The sequence below is a fragment of the Gorilla gorilla genome, chromosome 10, assembly GCF_029281585.2.
Source record: "Gorilla gorilla gorilla isolate KB3781 chromosome 10, NHGRI_mGorGor1-v2.1_pri, whole genome shotgun sequence".
NCBI lineage: Eukaryota > Metazoa > Chordata > Mammalia > Primates > Hominidae > Gorilla > Gorilla gorilla.
In genome coordinates this window covers 132,668,851-132,691,790 of record NC_073234.2, presented here as the reverse complement: position 1 = coordinate 132,691,790, position 22,940 = coordinate 132,668,851, and the positions used below count along the sequence as shown (strand labels likewise).

The 22,940-nt window shown below is 45.7% G+C and overlaps 1 protein-coding gene across 3 annotated transcripts in view; it reads left to right on the top strand.

Moving 5' to 3' along the window:
* The window catches only part of NOS1 (nitric oxide synthase 1), a 153,750-nt gene that overhangs the window by 73,540 nt on the left and 57,270 nt on the right, over positions 1-22,940 (top strand). For all 3 annotated transcript variants that reach the window (XM_055358126.2, XM_055358125.2, XM_063694384.1), the window contains exons 6-12: positions 1,722-1,884; positions 2,656-2,747; positions 7,112-7,253; positions 9,890-10,029; positions 15,479-15,653; positions 19,897-19,998; positions 22,552-22,746. In XM_055358126.2, coding sequence (XP_055214101.1) covers positions 1,722-1,884; positions 2,656-2,747; positions 7,112-7,253; positions 9,890-10,029; positions 15,479-15,653; positions 19,897-19,998; positions 22,552-22,746 — 1,009 coding nt within the window. The remainder of the gene's footprint in view (positions 1-1,721; positions 1,885-2,655; positions 2,748-7,111; positions 7,254-9,889; positions 10,030-15,478; positions 15,654-19,896; positions 19,999-22,551; positions 22,747-22,940) is intronic.

The following is a 22,940-nucleotide window of genomic DNA, read 5'->3' as shown; positions in this document are numbered from 1 at the left end:
TCTGCCATACACAGAGGCTTAAAACTGTTTACCCATAGGTCACATCCATTCCCCAGAAGTGCTTTTGTTTCACCTGCAAAGGGTTGCTTATAATTTGAAAGATTTCAAGCAATTCCATGCCTAGATACATACCCTAAAGAAATTCTCACACCTGTTCACAAGGAACCATCAGTAAGAATGTTCACTGAAACATTGTTTATAGCAGGAAAAAAATAAATTAAAGAACTAACAAGAGACCAGGTGCAGTGGCTCACGCCTGTAATCCTAGCACTTTGGGAGACCGAGGCGGGCAGATTGCTTGAGCCCAAGAATTCAAGACCAGCCTGGCCAAAATGGTGAAATCTTACCTCTACTAAAAATACAAAAATTAGTAGGGCATGGTGGTGCACACCTATAATCCTAGCTACTCGGGATGCTGAGGCATGAGAATTGCTTGAACCCGGGAGGTGGAGGTTGTAGTGAGCCAAGATCACACCACTGCACTCCAGCCTGGGCGAACAGAGCGAGACTCCATCTAAAAAAAAAAAAAAAAAAGAAAGAAAGAAACCACATAAACACCATCAACAGGAGAATGGGTAAGTTATGGTATATTCCAGTGATGGAATACTATACAACTGTAAAAATCAAAGGGATTAGCGCTCTGCATGTTAATGGAATTGAAGTTCATGTTCATAGCTAACTTTGAGCAAAAGAAAGGATAAATTGTAAAAGGATACATCCACTATAGCACCATTTATATGAATTTTTTTATTAATTTATTTTTTTGAGACAGAGTCTTGCTCTGTCACCCAGGCTGGAGTGCAGTGGCATGATCTTGGCTCACTGCAACCTCTGCCTCCCAGACTCAAGCGATTCTCTGCCTCAGCCTCCTGAGTAGCTGGGATTACAGGCACGCACCACCACACCCAGCTAATTTTTGTATTTTTTGTAGAGACAGAGTTTTGCCGTGTTGGCCAGGCTGGTCTCAAATTCCTAGCCTCAAGTGATCCACCCTCGTCGGCCTCCCAAAGTGCTGGGACTACAGGTGTGAGCCACCATACCCGGCCTATATGCCTATATGAATGCTTTAAACATGCAAAATGACATTGTACATGATTGAAGTGATTGAAGGATAGATATACATGTGGCAAAGATATAAACAAGTGTATGAGAATGGTAAATGCCAGGTTCAAGATAGCAGTTACTTCTGGGGACAGAATGGGCTACAGTGGGGAAGTATTCCCCAAGAAACTACTATAGTATTTTTTAGGCTTGGGACATGGGAGTTTATTATATTATCCTGTATACCATTTTGTAAACCAAAAATTTTTCTAACTTTCTAAAATTGAATTCATTGCCAACATTTAAAAATTATAAGAGTTCCCTTTAAAACTCAGATTTCCAGTTTCTCTGGAAAGATTTAGCAGTCCTGGGCCCCCACTCCTGTCAGGTGACAACTGACAGGAGTGGAGCCATGGCTGCCCGCTTTGGACAAGGCCTGGCTCACTTGTTTGCCACAGTCCCCACCCAGCTGGTTGACTTATATCTACAATGTTCAGCCTTTGTGGCCATTTGAGTTTACAGTGTCTGCTTTATCTTGCATCCAGAAATCAAACTGTTGCATCCAGAAATCAACTTGGAATTTTTTGTAGCTTCCAGCCTCTTGGAATAGCTCTCCCCTTCCACTAACTTCTAATTCAGAAGAGGGGGTGATGTTCCCACGTCCCTTCCTCTTCACTCAGATTTGGCTCCAAAGCCCACATGGAAAGGCTGGAAGAGGTGAACAAAGAGATCGAAACCACTAGCACCTACCAGCTCAAGGACACAGAGCTCATCTATGGGGCCAAGCACGCCTGGCGGAATGCCTCGCGCTGTGTGGGCAGGATCCAGTGGTCCAAGCTGCAGGTAGGTGGTGAAGTCAGATACCTTGAAGAGCCCTTAAATGAGGGAAGAGGGGAAGGGGAGTGGATGGAGCTTTAAAAAGGATAAGCTTCTACCAAGGGTACCTGGTAGCCATGGTGACCTATCAGATGATGGTCACGGGGTCCCACATTCCAAGATCACAAGCCAGCTCTAGATGATAATCATGTCTTATTTAGCCAACACAGTGGTTTTGCAAAAATGAACTTGCATATCTCTTGGAAGGGAGGGCTTATACTTTTCAGTTGACCGCAGACCTCACCACTCCCTTTTGTCTTGCACCTACTTAGCCTATTTATCTGCCTACTCCCTGAAGGCATTAGTTTCTGTGTCCCTTGGTTATGATTTTATTTTAGAAAATAGTTTAAAGTTGGAAGTAGATTTGTTATCAAGATCAGGGGGGTTTTGTTTGACTTTTGTTCTGTTTTTTAATCCCTAATCCCTAGTAACCTAACAGAAAATGTAACCAGCCCATCTAAACCCCCTCCTTCATTTGCCATTCCTTTCCCACATTCACTTTCATGCCGTGCCTACTTTTAGGGGATTTTTTTTTTTTTCTGGTCAAATTGGCCTTGGTTATTAGGATAGAAAAGAGAAAATATAAAATGCAGCCTGGGACTCAGTAATGAGGTGCCCACTTCACCAATGTAGCAGCAGCTGGAGTGGGATCTGGGTTCTCCTAAAATGGGAAGATTGCGCTGGGGGAGCTGGGGAGGGAAAGAAGAGGCAATTAGTTCCCCCCTGTGCCTCTTCCAGGTATTCGATGCCCGCGACTGCACCACAGCCCACGGGATGTTCAACTACATCTGTAACCACGTCAAGTATGCCACCAACAAAGGGAACCTCAGGTGAGCTGACCAGCTGGGCACTGGGGAGCAGGGGGTCAAAAGTCCCCACAGCATTGTACTTTGACTCTGGAGTCAGCTCACCTGCCAGGGAAATGCACCTCATCTCAGGGACACGGGCCAAGCTGGGAGAGGTGTCCTGGCATCTTTTTTTTTTTTTTTTAATTTATTTATTTTTTTTGAGACAGAGTCTTGCTCTGTCGCCCAGGCTGGAGTACAGTGGCATGATCTCGGCTCACTGCAACCTCTGCCTCCCAGGTTCAAGCAATTCTCCTCCCTCAGCCTACCGAGTAGCTGGAACCCAAGCACCCGCCAACACACCCAGCTAATTTTTTATTTTTAGTAGAAACGGGCTTTCATGATGTTGACCATGCTGGTCTCAAACTCCTGACCTCAAGTGCTCCACCTGCCTTGGCCTCCCAAAATGCTGGGATTACAGGCATGAGCCACTGCGCCCGGCCCCGGCATCTTTATTCCATACACCATCCCATGTTCCTTCTTTTCTGGGACAAGTGGATTCCTGTGTGGTTTGCAAAACTACAGCAGCAAACATCACGTTCAACCCACAGTTCAGTATCTTTCCTGGAGGGGACAGGAACAAATAGTTGAGATTCCCGGGAATCAGAAAATCCTATTGCTGGTGGTGACCTGCTTTTACTGTGTCTTGCTCTGTCGCCTGGAGACAAACCAAACCAAATCTCCCTTGGTTTAAAAGGCAGTTTCTCTTGCTGATACAATGGGAACTGCTCCTTCAGGTTCCACCCAGCCAAGCCATGCCTTGGACTCGTCTTCACCAATACAAAGAACAAAGCCACAGGGAGCAGGCCGAGGCAGGCAGACATCCATGTGGCTGGTGGCGGCCACGCTGGCAAGTCTCAGCTGGGAGAGGGACAGGTGGAAATGAACAGCTGGGGCCCCACAGACAGCCAGCTACACTTGTTGACTCTGCCCGCTCACTGCTGCCACGGCATCTGTTCCCAGCCACTGAGCACTAGCCCCATCTTGGAAGCCACACAGGATCACTGCAGAGATATTCCCACAAGCGCCCGGGCTTCACTGAGTTCATCCAAAAGTGGCTTCTCTGCATGAAACATGAGTTTTCTTAGATGTGTCTCTTCTCTTCCGTAAGAAGGAAATGGTGTTTGCCAATTTTCTGAGTCCACCAGTAAGAAAACGGCCTGTAATCTAAGCCTGGATCTGCATGAGGAATTGGTATTTAGGTCTCTTTCCCAAGACAACTCTTTTCCAAGAGACCTCACCCCTTAAAGAATATTAAAGAACCCTCTTGTGTATCCGGACCTGGTCAAGGTTAGGCCCTCAAAGAGTTTATGGGCTCTTCTGGTGGATTTCCTTTTTTTTTTTTTTTTTTTTTGAGACAGTCTTGCTCTGTTACCCAGGTTGAAGTACAGTGGCACAATCTTGGCTCACTGCAACCTCCACCTCCCAGGTTCAAACAATTTTCCTGCCTCAGCCTCCCGAGTATCTGGGATTACAGGTACACACCACCATGCCCAGCTAATTTTTGTATTTTTAGTAGAGACAGGGTTTCACCACGTTGGCCAGGCTGGTTTCAAACTCCTGACCTCAGCTGTCTACCTGCCTCGGCCTCCCAAAGTGCTGGGATCACAGGTGTGAGCCACCACGCCTAGTCTCTTCTGGTAGTTTTCAAATGGGGCTCTGAGCAGGCTCTGAGCATGGGTCACCCCAGTCCCAGCAGTGCACCTCCACTTTTTTCACTGCTGTATTAGGGGGTCTTTGTGAGATCTTCTATTAAAGAAAACATTCAGCAGATTCTTTTTCTTTCTATAGTTTTTAACCCTCATGTCTGAAAGCGATGAGAACTGTATAAGAATGTATACCATGCAGCTGGGCGCTGTGGCTCACGCCCGAAATCCCAGCAAGGTGGGAGGCCAAGGTGAATGGATCACTTGAGCTCAAGAGTTCAAGACCAGCCTGGGCAATATGGTGAAACCCCATCTCTACAGAAAATGCAAAAAATTAGTAGGACGTGCCGGAGTGTGCCTGTAGTCCCAGCTACTTGGGAGGCTGAGGTGGGAGGATTGCTTGAACGCAGGAGGTGGAGGTTGCAGTGAGCCGAGGTTGCACCACTGCACTCCACACTCCAGCCTGGGTGACAGAGTGAGACTGTCTCAAAAAAAAAAAAAAATATATATATATATATATATAATGTTATAGGAATAATCTGTGCATAGAGGGAAAGGACAGCAGAGAGAAGAAGAGCGGGAGAGATGCAGGTTTACACTGTGCTCAGGGAGGGAGGCAGGAGAGTAGAGGTATAGATGTGTGTTCTGGTTCCTCTGTTGGTCTCAGTTTCTGCACATAGAGTAGGCATCACACCCCACTCACTATGTGTGATTCTAGTGTTTCTAAACACACTTTTAAAATATACACATTACACAAACACCCTTTATCGGATGTTCAACCAGAGAAACAGCAATGTGTTTTAGTGCTGGAGGGAAAACTGTTTGACTCACTCTGTGTTCATCTCCAAGATGGCGCCTCTATTAAGAGATCTTTAAGAGCATCTTTGACTCTATGTGATTTTGGCCTCCAGCCTGGATTCTAGACTCACCCTCAGCTGTGATGCATCACCCCAGCAGAATTACATGCTACATTGTCTTGTGTAGAGAGTAAGACCTAAAAACTGTGCTCAGAAAGAAGGCCCTATGAAACTAGATGAGACAGGGGTTGCTGTATGGAGGAAGCACATTTGAGTCAGGTCTTGAACTTGGACATAAAATGGAAGAAGGGGATTCCAGCCAAGGGGATCAGCAGGGACACAGTTCTGGACAGAAATGTATATGTGAGAAGATCTATAAGCAACAAGTTGGACCCGAGATGCCATCTTTTTGTTGACACAAGAAGCCAGGACCATGTTTCCATAGCCTGGGATAGAGGACCAACGAATCCAGCTGGCAAGAGCTCCTGCTGTAAGATGACATTGAACTACATCGTGAAAAAGTTATTTTCCTTTCCTTTTTTTTTTTTTTTCCAATCCTGATGATGATGTTGAGGAGAAAGGCTCAGTTTGGTGCTAAGATATTGTTAACACCTAATACTTGCTGATCTCCCTTTTAACATAGAGACCAGGGCTCCAGCTAGGACCTTCAGCAGACAACATCTTTCCACAACTAATAAAAGAATACAGCCTTCACTGTTGCCTATTTAGGCAGGCGAAGCCAATGGCTGGTGACCTGCAATTTTCTTTTAAATAAATAAATGTGAATACAAATGCAAGCTGATTGCTTTTTAATGATAAGTCTATAAACTTTGGTTTGGTAAGGAGGGTGGGCAAAGTGGATAAGAATTAATGATGGCTGGGAGAAGACTGGAATTGGGATTCTGTAGTGCATTCTTTTTTTTTTTTTCCTTTTTTTGAGATGGGAGTCTTGCTCTGTTGCCAGGCTGGAGTGCAGTGGTGTGATCCTGGCTCACAGCAACCTCTACCTCCCAAGTTCAAGCGATTCTCCTCAGCCTCCCGAGTAGCTGGGACTACAGGCACCTGCCACCACAGCCAGCTAATTTTTGTATTTTTAGTAGAGACAGGGTTTCACCATGTGTGCCAGGATGGTCTCCATCTCTTGTTCTCGTGATCCGCCTGCCTTGGCCTCCCAAAGTGCTGGGATTATAGGCATGAGCCACCATGCCTGGCCTGTAGTGCATTCTTTTTTTTTTTTTTTTTTTTTTTTTTTTGAGATGGAGTCTCGCTCTGTCGCCCAGGCTGGAGTGCAGTGGTGTGATCTTGGCTTACTGAAACCTCTGCCTCCCAGGTTCAAGCGATTCTTCTGCCTCAGCCTCCCAAGTAGCTGGGATTACAGGTGTGTGCCACCACACCCAGCTGACTTTTTGTATTTTTGTAGAGACGGGGTTTCACTGTGTTGGCCAGGCTGGTCTCAAACACCTGACCTCCTGATCCACCCGCCTCGGCCTCCCAAAGTGCTGGGATTATAGGCATGAGCCACCGCGCCCGGCGTCTAGTGCATTCTTAAAGGGGAACAAGGTCTGATGTTTCCGTGGAAATGACTGGCTGTAAAAGAACTCTTTGGAAGACTGGCTCAAGTCAATATTATTTAAAAGTTTCCAGCTAGAAAGAGATTCTTTCCTTCAGCATGGTGGCATGGGGGCTCCCACCCCCTCCACCGTTTTCCTCACACCATAGTTCTGGTGGAGGAACAGAGCACGGCCCATCCCTTCCGACCGCTGCTCCATTGACCCTGGGGACCTTGGCACGGAGGTAATCTACCCTGAGCCTCAAGCAGCTGTCGCCCTGGGTGGCGCCATGTTTAGTATGTTCCCACAGCGCAAGTCCCGCCCTGATGCCGGGTGTTCGCCTCTCTCCACCACAGGTCTGCCATCACCATATTCCCCCAGAGGACAGACGGCAAGCACGACTTCCGAGTCTGGAACTCCCAGCTCATCCGCTACGCTGGCTACAAGCAGCCCGACGGCTCCACCCTGGGGGACCCAGCCAATGTGCAGTTCACAGAGGTGCGAGCGTTTCCGCCCCCTACCCTGCCCCAACATGGGCTCTTATGTCCCCAGACTTTTACCCACAGACTTTTTCGGGCTTAATACTATCATCACAGGGAGATCCGCTGATGGGGTCGTTTACTCTTCTCCAAACCTGCTTTTCCATCAGGCTGTTTCCCAGTCTAATTCTTTTACAGCTGGACATTTGGTCACTTTCATGCCATTACCTCACTCAGCCCTCCTGATGGGAACTGTTCTCCCATTTCACAGATGGGTAGACTGAGTCTCACCAAGGCCAAGTGAGTTACTCAAGACTGCCAAATGAGTAGAGAAGAAAAGCTAGAACTACAGTCCAAATCTCCTGCCTCTCATCAGGAAGGGAAGAGCCGAGAAATGGAAGCCATATCTGGCATCCACCTTTTCTGAGTTACGAGATAATGTCAGTTTCATTTCATTCCTTCATTTGTTGATACAACAATTTGAGCCACCCAAGCCTTTGAGTAGGCTTGACTTTGTCTGTCACCAGCATCACTACAGTTACTGGTAGCCCAAGTCAATTCATAAAAGCCACCAGGAAAGTGACTACCACCATCTCCCTGCCCAGAGTTCCTTCCAGGTGGTAGTGCGGGCAGGTAGCACAGGTAATATATGGTAGCTTATACGGACCATGCCCACATGACAGCACAAGCACATCCCGTGTCTAGAATGATCTCAGGCACACAGGCCTGCTACCACCTTTCCTTTATCACCCAAATCATACCCCGCTGAATTTCACCGTTGTCCTTTGCTCAAGCCCCTCCCGGGTGGTACCTCCTTGAAGATGTAGCTGGCAAGGCTAAGGGCTGCTCCACTCCCTCCTGGCTGCCGACTTCATTTGCATGTGGCTTTTCTTATGAAAATGTTATTCTCATGAGGAGGGGACTGTAACCAGGGCAACCAGGAGCTGCACCTGTGCTGTTTTAGAGGCAGCCAGGCTCAGACTCCCTGCTCCACTTGGCTGAGCACTAACTGTGTACTTGGCTGACCTTGTCCTCGTGGTCACCAGAACATAAATGCCCCAACCTCTTCCTCTCGCTCCATCTCTGGAAACCTTGCTGAGCGGGACATGTTCTTCTGTTCCATGATTTGGTGCTTCCTCTTTTTACTAAGCACAAAGAATCATTCCAAACCTAACCATGCAATTTTACCTTTTGAAACCCTCTAACCCTGCCCTGTCTAATAGGGACACATGTGGCTACTGATCACTTGAAATGTGGCCAGTCCCAGTTGAGATGTGCCATAAGAGAAAATATACCCTGGATCTCGAAGTCTGGGTCCAAAAAAGAGAGGGAAATAACTCATTGATCTTGGTTTGGTTTTTTTTGGTTTTTTTTGTTTTGTTTTTTGAGATGGAGTCTCACTTTGTTGCCAGGCTGGAGTGAAGTGGTGCAATCTCAGCTCACTACAACTCTGAGTTCAAGCAATTCCCCTGCCTCTGCCTCCTGAGTAGCTGGGACTGCAGATGCGCACCACCATGCCCGGCTAATTTTTTGTATTTTAATAGAGATAGGGTTTCACCATGTTGGCCAGGATGCTCTCGATATCCTGACCTCATGATCTGCCCACCTCTGCCTCCCAAAGTGCTGGGATTACAGGCGTGAGCCACCGCGCCCGGCCCGTTGATCATTTTTAATGTTGAAATGGTAATAATATGGATACATTAGGGTAATATATTTATTAACAAATTAATGGATTCACTGGATTAATAAGTATATTTTTATTTTTAATGTTAAACATATTATTTAAATACACTCATATTGATAATTTATTATTAATAAATTAATGTTGATATTTAATGTATTATTTGATATATTAGATGAATAAGTGTTACATATTTAATTTTAATGTCAAATATATAATTAGAATATATGATAGTAATATTTTAATATACTATTAATAAATTAATATTAATATCAAGGACATTGTTGAACTTTAAGATGAGTATATTATTAATATTATTTTCTCCCATGATTTGAAGAAGCCTAGCAAAAAAAAGATAAAATCAAAATTATTTTCACTTGTTGTTTTTTTTTCTAATGTGGCTACTAGAAAGTTTTAATTACTTAGGTGGCTTGCATTATATTTTTATTGGACAGCTGCTCTAACAAATGCATTTTATACTGTAATTCTAATACATCTGCCTTCATCAAATTCAGCAGATTTTCTTTGTATCTTACAATACCTTATATTATTACAAACACAGAGCTGGCAGCCTGCAGATGCACTTGTTAGTCAGGTTCAGCCCTTGCCCTCTGGGAATTCCAGTGGGCAGGGAAGACCTGGAAAACAAAGCTCAGTACTAGAGGAAGGGTTTGCCCTCTGTCCTGTGGGCCCATGAGAACTCATGCTAGTTACTAGGTTAGTGCAAAAATAATTGTAGTTTTTGCTATTGAAAGTAATGGCAAAACCCGCAATTACTTTTGCACCAACCTAATACATAGTGATGTCAGGGAGAACTCTATAAAGCAGGTGATGTGGTCCAAGAGCCTCCAGAGGAAATGTCTCCTGAGGGCTTGCATTTGGATCTCTATCCACCCCACCCCCGCTTCCCACATAAGGGTTGTGTTTGTAGGGTGTGGGGTACAGTGGCATTACCTGGCCGGGTCTGCTTGCAGATATGCATACAGCAGGGCTGGAAACCGCCGAGAGGCCGCTTCGATGTCCTGCCGCTCCTGCTTCAGGCCAACGGCAATGACCCTGAGCTCTTCCAGATTCCTCCAGAGCTGGTGTTGGAAGTTCCCATCAGGCACCCCAAGTAAGAGGGACTGGCAAGGGATAGGAGAGGGTGAGTGGGTTTGCCCAGTACCCCTCTTTGCCCAGCCCCATCCCCCCTGGCTTTCTTTATAGTCCAGACTGAAGGTGAAAGGGGAAAGGGGGTCTTCGTTCCTGTCCTCACTGCGGGCTTGGGCAGAGTGAGTTCCCTCAAAGAGCAAAAAGACCTCTTTGACCAGTCTGGGGACCACCACCTTTTCTGAACCATCTCACTCCTAAGCCATTAACAAGGACCTGCCCTTCTTCCAGCCCTAAGCATTGAAAGAGCAGAAGCACCATACTTTCTTGTTGTGAGCACACTTTTTATTTTCCTGTTCCTTTTTCTTTTTCTTTTTTCTTTTTTTTTTTTTTTTTTTGAGACAGGGTCTGCTGCTCTTGCCCAGGCTGGAGTGCAGTGGCACAAACATGACTCATTGCAGCCTCGACCTGCTGGGCTCAAGTGATCCTCCCACCTCAACCCCTGCAAGTAGCTGGGATTATAGGGTTACAGCCACACACCACCATGCTTGGCTAATTTTTGTATTTTTAGTAGAGATGGGGTTTTGCCATATTGTCCAGGCTGGTCTTGGACTCCTGGGCACAAGTGATCCTCCCACCTCAGCCTCCCAAAGTGCTGGCATTACAGGCATGAGCCACTGTACCTGACCCACATTTTCAATTGAGAGAACTGTTTAAAACTCTATAGGATCTGATGATCAAGATAGAGTTTTAAACAGTTCTCTCAATTGAAATGCAAATCCAAACCACAATGAGATAGCATTTCACCTCAGTTACAATGGCTTATCCAAAAGACAGGCAATAACAAACGCTGGTGAAGATGTAGAGAAAAGGGAACCCTTGTACACTGTTGGTGGCAATGTGAATTAGTACAACCACTATGGAGAAGAGTTTGGAGATCCTCAAAAAACTAAAAATTGAGCTACCATGTGATCCAGCAATCCCACTGCTGGGTATATATCCAAAAGAAGGGAAATCAGTATATCGAAGAGATATCTGTACCCTTGTGTTTGTTGCAGCACTGTTTACAATAGCTGCAACACTAAGGAAGCAACTTAAGTGTCCATCAACAGATGAACAGATAAAGAAAATGTGGCACAGATACACAATGAAGTACTATTCAGCTGTAAAAAAGAATGAGATCCAGTCATTTGTAATAACATGGATGGAACTGGAGATCATTATGTTAAGTGAAATAAGGCAGTCAGAGAAAGACAAACATCACATGTTCTTAGTTATTTGTAGGATCTAAAAATCAAAACAATAGAGCTCATGGGCATAAAGAGTAGAAGGATGGTTACCAGAGGTTGGGAAGGGGTAGTGGAGGGGGTGAGGGGAAGATGGGGATGGTTAAGAGGTAGAAAAAAAAATAGAGGCATGGTGGCTCACGCCTGTAATTCCAGCACTTTGGGAGGCCGAAGCAGAAGGATCACCTGAGGTCAAGAGTTCAAGGCCAGCCTGGCCAACATGGCAAAACCCTATCTCTACTAAAAATACAAAAATTCCCTGGGCATGGTGGCACATGCCTGTAATCCCAGCTACTTGGGATGCTGAGGCAGGAGAATCACCTGAATCTGGGAAGCAGAGGTTGCAGTGAGCTCAAGTTGTGCCACTGCACTCCAGCCTGGGCAACAGAGCAAGACCCCATCTCAAAAAAAAATAGTTAGAAAGAATGAATACAACCTATTATTTGATAGCACAACAGGGTGACTATAGTCAATAATAACATAATTGTATGTTTTAAAATAAACAGTGTAATTGGACTCTTTGTAACTCGAAGGATAACTGCTTGAGGGGATGGATACCCCATTCTCCATGATGTGCTTATTTCACATTACAGGCCTGTATCAAAACATTTCATGTACCCCATAAGTACATGCACCTACTATGTACCCACAAAAATTAAAAATAATAATTAAAAAACTCTACAGAACCTGGTGTGGATCAAGTTCAAAAGGAATTTGGAGTCATGAAGTTGCTGCAAGGTCTCAGGCCAGCAACACAAACAGCATTTGCCCTTTGAGAGTAAAGGACATCCACCGTGAGGCACTAGACTCAAACCTGGGATTGAATAAAACCAAGGGGAGTAGCTAACACACTCAGTAATAAGATAAATATAAGAATGCAATATTTTTTAAATCAAAATTAATGTTTCATTTTATTTTTCTAATTGATGTCTAATAAGTGCATATATTCATGAGATATATAATGATGTTTTAATACATATAATGTATAGTGATCAGATCAGTGTAATTAACACACCCATTGTCTCAAACGCTTATCCTTTGTATTGGAAACATTCACTATCCTTTCTTCTAGCTATTTGAAAATGTATATTAATGTTAACTATAGTCATCCTACAGTGGTGTAGAACAGTAGAACTTATTCCTTTCTAGCTATAATTTTGTATCCTTTAACAAATCACTCCCCATTCCCTCTTCTCCCTTCCCCTCCCAGCCTCCAGCGTCCTCTGTTCTACTTTTTACTTCCATGAGATCAACTTTTTTTTTAGCTTCTGCCTATGAGTGAGAATATTCAGTGTTTAACTTTCGGTTCCTGGTTCATTTCACTTGACATAATGTCCTCCAGTTCTATCTGTGTTGCTGTGAGTGACATGGTTTCATTCTTTTTTATGGCTGAATGGTATTCCAGTGTGGGGAGAGAGAGAGAGAGAATTAATTTGGAGTTCATGACTCCAAATTTCTTTTGAACTTGATCCACACCGGACTTGGTAGAGTTTTTTTTTAATTATTACTTTAAATTTTTGTGGGTAGATAGTAGGTGTATATATATATATATATATATATATATATATATATATATATATGTATATATTTATGCAGTACATAAGACGTTTTGATACGGGCATGCAATGTGAAATAAGCACATCATGGAGAATGGGGTATTTATCCCCTCAAACATTTATCCTTTGAGTTACAAACAATTAAATTACACTCTGTAAGTTATTTTGAAACATACAATTGTGTTATTATTGACTGTAGTCAGTATATATAACATATCACACATTTTCTTTATATCACACAGTATATATAAAATATCACACATTTCTTTATCCATTCATCCGTTGTTAGACACCTAGGTTGATTCCATATCTTGGCTACTGTGAATAGTGCTTCAATAAACACAGGGTTGTAGATATCACTTTGACATGTTAATGTCCTTTCTTTTTTTTTTTTTTTTTTTTTTTTTTGAGATGGAGTGTCACTCCAGCCCAGGCTGGGGTGCAGTAGTGCCATCTTGGCTCACTGCAACCTCCACCTCCCAGGTTCAAGCCATTCTCCTGCCTCAGCCTCCCAAGTAGCTGGGATTACAGGCACGAACCACCACGCCCAGCTAAGTTTTTGTATTTTTAGTAGAGATAGGGTTTCACCATGTTGATCAGGCTGGTCTTGAACCCCTGACCTCAAATGATCCACCTGCCTCGGCCTCCCAAAGTGCTAGGATTACAGGCATGAGCCACTGCGCCCAGCCTGATTTCCTTTCCTTTGGATAAATGCCCACTGGTGGGATTGCTGGATCTCGTGGTAGTTCTATTTGCAGTTTTTTGAGGATCTGCCATACCGTTCTGCATACTCCTGTGCTAGCCTATATTCCCACCAACAGTGTATAAGAGTTCCCTTTTCTCTGCAACCTTGCCAGCATTTGTTATTTTTTGTCTTTTTATAATTGCCGTCCTAACTGTGATGAAATGTTATCTTATTGTGGGTTTCGTTTGCATATCCCTGATGTTGAGTGATGTTGAGCATTTTTTCCTGTATTTGTTGGTTATCTATCTTCTTTGGAGAAATGTCTGTTCAGAGCAAGTGCCCATTTTTTAATCCAATTGTTTGGGTTTTTTGCTTTTGAAATGTGTGAGTTCCTTGTATATTCTGGATATTAATCCCTTGGTGGATGAATAGTTTTCAAATATTTTCCCCCATTCTTTAGGTTGTCTTTTCACTCTGTTGCTTGTTTCTTTGCTCTGCAGACGTTTGTTAGTTTAATATAATCCTGTGTGTTTATTTTTGCTTTTGTTGCCTGTGCTTTTGAGGTCTTATTCATAAAATCTTTTCCCAGACCAATATCCTGAAGCATTTCCCTGATGTTTTCTTCTAGTAGTTTTATAGTTTCTGGTCTCAAAGTTAATTTTTTTAAAAAACAGCACATGATGAACAATATATCAACATTTTCAATAAAGATAGGATCCAGCTCAGGACTGAGATTAGGGTCAGATGAACGAGGTGTCATACAAGTGTAGGGTGGAATCCTACATTATTGTTCATCATATATATACATAAATTTTGATTTTTTAAATGTTTCTTTAATTTAAAATATTGTATAAATAAATAATAGCATTGATCCTAATTATTGGGTTTTTATTAGGTTGATGCAAAAAGTAACTGTGGTTTTTGCCATTACTTTTAATGGCAAAAGTCAACTTAAGAGGGGAAAACTATTCGGTTGGTGCAAAAGTAATTGCAAAACCACAGCTACTTTTGCATCAACCTAATAGCTCCCCCCACTTAAATTTTACACCCAAGGATAGTGCCACACCTGCCTCACCCTAGTCCCAGCCTTGGGGAGGGAACCGGTGTCCTGAGGCTCCTGACACTGCCTGATATCTGGGAACTCACCCAGTTCCTTGGTGAAATGTAGCCTATATTTATTCATTCATTTATTGGCTCATCCAACACAGTTCCCCATGCAGGCCAGGCATTGTGCTAGCTTTTGGAGCTGACTCAATCCCTGCCCCCACGGTGCTTATGATCTCAAGGAAGAGAAGTTCTTACACACATAATTACTCAAATAACCACTTAATTTTAATAAAGTGCTGCAAAGGAAATGTATGGTGCCTAGGATGAAATCCCCTGACCAGCTGGGCCTCAGGGAAGGCTTTCCAGAATAAGCATGATTTTAGCTGAAAATTAAAGTATGAGTAAGAGCTGGAAGCACAGAAGGAAGGGAGAAGGTCCCAGGAGGAAGCCTGCATGACAGAGCGAGACTGCATTCCCCTACCCCCCAAAAAAAAGAAAGGAAGAAAAAGTTTGGGTGACAGAGTTTGGCTCTGAAGTTTGGCTGCCTGTGCAAAGGCCCTGAGGGTAGGAGGGTACTCAGTCGGGGAAGGGGGAGAGAGGTCCCCACACTTTCTCCTGGACTCACTTTCAGGGTGGGTTTGAGAGAGAAACGGCAGCCTAAGGCAGTAGTTTCCAGGCCTGGATATCCATCCGAAGCACCTGAGAAATACGTTAAAAATGCACATTCTCAGGCCCCAGCTGCAGAACCTGCGATTCCACAGATCTGAAGCAGGGCCCAGGAACCATATTCTGACCTTGTCAGTCCCAGTCCATCCTTAGCATTTCAGCATCTCTAGATTCAAGCTGTCCCGCCCATGAGACACCTGCTCCGGGTGAGCTGGGCCCTGTTGCTCCCTGCAGGTTTGAGTGGTTCAAGGACCTGGGGCTGAAGTGGTACGGCCTCCCCGCCGTATCCAACATGCTCCTAGAGATTGGCGGCCTGGAGTTCAGCGCCTGTCCCTTCAGTGGCTGGTACATGGGCACAGAGATTGGTGTCCGCGACTACTGTGACAACTCCCGCTACAATATCCTGGAGGTAAGGGCCCTCTCTGGTCACCACAGGGGAAAAGCACATAGCAGAGGGTGCCAGCTCAGCAGTCCCCTTCCCCACGGCGAGCTTGGTGGCTTGGAAACTTGAAGGGGTTAGAATAGAATTGCAATCCCAGAGAAGCCCCTGGAAATGCCAGGGGCATCCATGTCTTTAACAACAATGAAAATAACAGCAAACACGCACATAGCACATAGCACGTGCTAACAGCGTTCGAAGCACTGTTTCTGTGTTCCATTCTCATTTCATCCTCACCTGAACCGTGAGGTATGAGAATCCCCCTTCGACAGATGACAAGCTCAAGGTCACACAGCTAGCGGGCAGCAGGGCTGGGAAATGTGTCTGGTTTGACTTCATGGTCCAAGTTCATTACCACTCCACTCCACTGCCTCTCGGTCTTAAATCTTGTTAGAAGAGCTTGAGGATGACTGACAAACTCGGGACATATTTAGTGTCTTTTCTAAAAAGCAAGGGAGGAGGGTTGGCAGTGGTTCCCCACTCTAAGCATTTCTCGGCGGAGGGTCTGATTCCCTCCCGGGCTGAGTCATCCGTATCTACTAAAAAGTGCTGGAGCGGTGCTTCCTGAAGCCCAACTTTGGTGAAAGCATCATGATTGCTGTGTTTTTGTCAGCAAATGTCTCTAACAACACTCTGCTGCTGTTGGATTTGTTTCAAAAGAGGGCACTGAGAAACAGAGAAGTTAAGCACTGGGCCTGTGTCACACAGGAGCTAAGGCACAGAACCAAGATTAGAACCCAGAACCGAGCATCAGGTTTGTGTTGTTAAAAATCCACCAGTTGGCTGGGCGCGGTGGCTCACGCCTGTAATCCCAGCACTTTGGGAGGCCGAGGCAGGCTGATCACAGCCTGGAGTTCGAGACCAGCCTGACCAACTTGGTGAAACCCCGTCTCTACTAAAAATACAAAAATTAGCCAGGCATGGTGGCTTGCGCCTATAATCCCAGCTACTCAGAAGGCTGAGCCAGGAGGATCGCTTGAACCGGGGAGGCAGAGGTCGCAGTGAGCCGAGATTGCGCCACCGTACTCCAGCCTGGGCAACAGAGCGAGTCTCCATCTCAAAGAAAAAAAAAAAAAGCCACCGGTATCACTGTGGAAAACAGATGCCAGGGATCCTCAGCTTTGCCACACATCGGAGGGTATCTGGGGGGCTTCGTGATGCCTGGATCCCATTCATCGGGGTTCTGATGTCATAGGTCTGGGGTGGGCCCTGGGTATCTGCATTTTGCAAAGTTCCCCAGGAGATTCTTCTGGACAACCACTGATGCAGTGCAAACTTTTTTCTTTCTTTCTTTCTTTCTTTTTGGAGCGGGGGGTAGGGGAATTGAGTCTCGCTCTGTCACCCAGGCTTGAATGCAGTGGTGCGATCTTGGCTTACTGCAACCTCCACCTCCTGGGCTTAAGCAATTCTCCTGTCTCAGCCTCCCAAGTAGCTGGGACTACAGGTACACTCCAGCACACCTGGCTAATTTTTTTAATTATTATTTTCAGTAGAGATGAGGTTTCACCATGTTGGCCAGGCTAGTCTCAAACTCTTGACCTCAGGTGATCCACCCACCTTGGCCTCCCAAAGTGCTGGGATTACAGGGGTGAGCCACCACGCCCAGCCTAAACAACCACTAATGCGTGCAAACTTCTAGCAGGAAGGAAAAAATGTTTCAGGCAGTTTTCTTAGATGTGGCTCGAGTTGCATTTGGGGATTTTTTTTAAGGATTTCTTTTTTCCCTGCAATTAATTTCTATTCTTTTAACCAAATAATGCTATAGAATAACAATAGCATTGTTCTTCTATACATCCTTTCCTCTGTGTGTGTACACTTTCCTCTGTCATACACTCCAGTTTTATACGTATTTATGGAAAGCAGCATCAAATTTCTTACTTCCCACAAATGTGTCGCTGATAGAGACCCGAAGCAGAAACTAACGCCTCAGCCTCAAAGAGTGAGTTAATAAGTCTGCTCTCTGATCTCTGTTTACATTTCAGTTGCAAAGAGTAGTCTCTGGGTAACTGAAATGAGCCTCTCTCCCACCCCGACCCTCCAATTCCACCTGTCATTGTGTACAAACGTTGATAGCTGGGTCTAGGAGCAGTTTACCCAAACCAAAGAAATTGCTGCATTCTAGCCCCATAATGAGACCTGGGTTCCCACCAGTGACTAGTATTGACAGAGGAAGTGAAAAGCAGGGCTTTAATTAATGCACTTGCTATTGGGTCTTCCCTGCTCCTGACACCAGCTCCTGCTTCTGCCTTGGCTGTAACATGCATGTCATGAGTTCTTTTTTTGCAAGTAATTTTGCCACAGGCGTCAGCTGCTTAGAGAGCAGCTCCAAGGTCTTAGACGTTAGGCATCTCCCTGGGCTCCAACTCTGAGGCTAGCTGGTTCTGTGGACGTTGGACAAGTCCAGGCACCTCTCTGAGCCTCAGTTTCCCCATGTGTCAGATGGAGTCTGGCAGGGGCCTCATGAGCTCAGAGCACCCATGGCCTAGATGCTAGGTCGTGACCACTCTGGGGTTAGAGTAGGATAGATGAAGAGCATTTCCTGCTAGAAAGCAGATGATGCACTCACAGACCTACGTCTCTGTTAAAATGCTCCAGAGGCCGGGTGCAGCGGCTCACGCCTGTAATCCCAGCACTTTGGGAGGCCGACGTAGGTGGATCACGAGGTCAAGAGATCGAGACCATCCTGGCCAACATGGTGAAACCCCATCTCTACTAAAATTACAAAAATTAGCTGGACATGATGGTGCGCACCTGTAGTCCCAGCTACTTTGGGAGGCTGAGGCAGGAGAATCACTTGAACCCAGGAAGCGGAGGTTGCAGTGAGCCGAGATCACGCCACTGCACTCCAGCCTGGCGACAGAGTGAGACTCTGTCTAAAAAAAAAAAAAAAAAACTCCAGAGATCCTGCCCCCTGGGCCCGTCACATCTGGAATAACATCCTGACTCCTTGGCATGTCTTTCAAGATCTTACACCAGCTAGTCCTGTCTCACTCCCACCAATTACCCCTTATGTACCACCCTCCAAACACCCTCTGGTCTTCTTTCCATATCTAAGATAGCCCAAGCCTGATCCCACCCCAGGGCTTTGCTCTTGCTGCCCACTCTGCGTAGAGCACTCTCTCCCCAGATCTACGAATATCTGGCTTCTTCTCATCACTTAGGGCTCGCCTTGCATGCTGTCTCCACAGTGGGCCTTCCCTGACTACCCTGGCTGAATTAGCCCAGCCCCCATGTCCTTCTTCATCCCATTTCCTTATTTTCTTCCTAAGAATTAGTACCTGCCACTGTATTAAGTATCTCTCTCTTCCCCATTAGAACACAAGATTAGTAATTAAAGGGCCAGCCGAGTCTCTAGTTTCCTGCTTCTGGTAGGTTCTCGATAAAAATTTTAACTTTTTAAATTTTTTAACATTTTTATTTCATACCTAGTCCAACAGATCAATAAAAAATTTTTGAGGCTGGGCGCGGTGGCTCACGCCTGTAATCCCAGCACTTTGGGAGGCCAAGGCGGGTGGATCATGAGGTCAGGAGATCGAGACCATCCTGGCTAACACGGTGAAACCCCCTCTCTACTAAAAATACAAAAAAAAAAAAAAATTAGCCTGGCGTGGTGGCGGCCGCCTGTAGTCCCAGCTACTCAGGAGGCTAAGGCAGGAGAATGGCATGAACCCGAGAGGCAGAGCTTGCAGTGAGCCAAGATCGTGCCACTGCACTCCAGCCTGGGTGACAGAGCAAGACTCCATCTCAAAAAAAAAAAAAAGAAAAAAATTGAATGAGTGAGTTCATTAGTCTGTGAATGAGTTGATTAATTAATTAAGAAATTCTTGGCCAGGCAAGGTGCCTCACGCCTGTAATCCCAGCACTTTGGGAGGCCAAGGCGGGTGGATCACTTGAGGCCAGGAGTTTGAGACCAGTCTGGCCAACATGGTGAAACCCCGTCTCTACTAAAAATACAAAAACTTAGCCAGGCACAGTGGCAGAAGCCTGTAGTCCCAGCTACTCAGGAGGCTGAGGCAGGAGAATCGCTTGAATGCAGGAGGCAGAGGTTGCAGTGAGCCAAGATCGCACCGCTGCACTCCAGCCTGTGCAACAGAGCGAGACTCCATTTAAAAAAAAAGAAAAGAAATTATTTCACGCCACTAGCCCTGTCCCTCTTCAATCTGAAATCCAGAGGTACCCCAGCCTGTATATCTGTGTTTCCTTCCTCTTTCAGGAAGTGGCCAAGAAGATGAACTTAGACATGAGGAAGACGTCCTCCCTGTGGAAGGACCAGGCGCTGGTGGAGATCAATATCGCGGTTCTCTACAGCTTCCAGGTAACACCAGGGCCCACACCACCAGGGTCAAGCTTCAAATGAGAGTTCAAACCTTTCAGAGCCTTGATGCAGAGGATCAAGAGACCTCACTGCCAGACACCACCTTTGCGGGGATTGTGTCCATGAGTATGGTCTAGCTTCCATCCTGCATGCCCTCCTCTCCAGTGTGGATCTTGGGTGGGGATCATTTGATGAAGAGATGAACAGATGGTGGCAGGGGTAGAGGAGTGTTCTGTCTTGTTGCTTAGAGTTCTTTAGAATTCAAACAAGAGGCATCCTCTCTGTCTTGTCATCTCTTAGGGCCTCAGACTATCACATAACAGAGACAAATACTCTTCAACATCATCAGAAACATATAGGCCCCTAAATAAATGCATGAGGCTGTGCTAAATGGCATTATAGCAGGATGGCTGGAAAATGTATCAACTAAGCCACAACACTTTCTTTTTTTTTGAGATGGAGTTTCACTCTTGTCGCCCAGACTAGAGTGCAGTGGCACAATCTCGACTCACTGCAACCTCCACCTCCCGGGTCCAAGCAATTCTCCTGCCTCAGCCTCCTGAGTAGCTGGGATTACAGATGCCCACCACTGCGCCCAGCTAATTTTTGTATTTTTAGTAGAGGTGGGGTTTCACCATGTTGGCCAGGCTGGTCTTGAACTCCTGACTTCAGGTGATTCACCTGCCTCGGCCTCCCAAAGTGCTGGGATTACAGGCGTGAATCACGCCTGGCCACCACAACACTTTTGAGAGCCAGAGGGCAACACTAGTAATAACTATGCCAGGACAATGGGCATCAGTAGGATTCTCCTGGGCCAACCAGGAGATCTAGAAAATAGAATTTGCTCTCTATAATAGGGACCATCACTGTCCTCTGGGGGCTTCCAGTCTAGGCAGCTAGACCCCCGTAGATGCACGTGAGAGGCACACACAGCCAGCAGAATGAATGTGTTAAATCAAGCCATAGATGGATAGGAATAGAAGCCATAGGTCCCCATGTCAGATGTGGATGGAGTGGGTGCACTGAGGAATGTCAAAGGGAAGGGACAAGTTGAGACAGGGCAAGAGGGAAGGAGGCCACCTCCCTTCTCCTTTAACCATGGAGAATGAGGTTTCAGGAGTGTGGCATGTGGCCTGATGGACTGGTATGAAGTCTGTCAAGCCAGAGACAACAGGGATGTAATTGAGATGAACAATGAAAACTAGCCAGGCGCCATGGCTCACACCTGTAATCCCAGCACTTTGGGAGGTCGAGGAGGGTAGATCATTTGAGGTCAGGAGTTCAAGAGCAGCCTGGCCAACAGGGTGAAGCCCATCTCTACTAAAAATACAAAAATTAGCCGGGCAGTAGTGGCATGTGCCTATAATCCCAGCTACTCAGGAGGCTGAGGCAGGAGAATCACTTGAGCCTGGAAGATAGAGTTTGCGGCGAGCCGAGATTGCACCACTGCACTCCAGTCTGGGTGACAGAGTGAGACCCTATCTCAAAAAAAAAAAAAAAAAAAAAAAGAAAAGAAAACAAAAACCTAAAAGAAGTCATTATACAAAAAAGATACTTGCACACACATGTTTATAACAGCACAATTCGCAATTGCTAAAAATGTGGAACCAACCGAATTCATGGCATTCGCAGCAACCTGGATGGGAATGGAGACTATTATTCTAAGTGAAGTAACTCAGGAATGAAAAACCAAACATCGTATGTTCTCACTCATAAGTGGGAGCTAAGCTATGAGGATGCAAAGGCCTAAGAATGACACAATGGACTTTGGGGACTCAGGGGGAAAGGGTGGGAAGGGGGTGAGGGATAAAAGACTACAAATTGTGTGCAGTGTATACTGCTTGGGTGATGGGTGCATCAAAATCTCACAAATCACCACTAAAGAACTTACTCATGTCACCAAACACCACCTGTTCCCCAAAAGCCTATAAAAATTAAAAAATATAAAAAGAAAGAAAAAGGCCGGGCACGGTGGCTCACACCTGTAATCCCAGCACTTTGGGAGGTGGAGGCGGGTGGATCACGAGGTCAGGAGATCGAGACCATCCTGGCTAACACGGTGAAACCCCGTCTCTACTAAAAAATACAAAAAAAAAAAAAAAAAAAAATTAGCCAGGCATGGTGGCGGGTGCCTGTAGTCCCAGCTACTCGGGAGGCTGAGGCAGGAGAATGGTGTGAACCCGGGAGGCAGAGCTTGCAGTGAGCCAAGATCGTGCCACTGCACTCCAGCCTGGGTGACAGAGCAAGACTCCGTCTCAAAAAAAAGAAAAAGAAAGAAAGAAAGAAAAAAAAGATGGGGGTGGGATGGGAGGAGGAAGATTGGCAAGATCGACAAGAAAGGTGTTAAAGACACGATAGCACCCAACGAAGACTTTCTCCTGGGTCTAAGTAGAAGGACTGGACAAGAAATGCAAAGAGAATCACCATCTCACTTCACGCTGCTCTAAACCATCTCAGGGACTACCCTTTGGGAAATGCTGCTCTTTGGGGCAGGGAGTCCCAAAATACCCCAGCTTCTCATACCTCCTGACCCCATCCCCTCTCCTCCCACAGAGTGACAAAGTGACCATTGTTGACCATCACTCCGCCACCGAGTCCTTCATTAAGCACATGGAGAATGAGTACCGCTGCCGGGGGGGCTGCCCTGCCGACTGGGTGTGGATCGTGCCCCCCATGTCCGGAAGCATCACCCCTGTGTTCCACCAGGAGATGCTCAACTACCGGCTCACCCCCTCCTTCGAATACCAGGTCCTTCCCTGTCCCTGCCTCTTTTCATATTAAGTGTCCTGTATCTGGTGTGTGTGTCACATTTAGGCTCATTTCAACCCAGGCTAGTGCTCTGGACACTCAATAGCCACATGTGGCTGGTGGCTACCATATTGCACAGGTCTAGCTGAAAGAACAAGAGAGACTATATGAGGCCGACATGATGGCTCATGCCA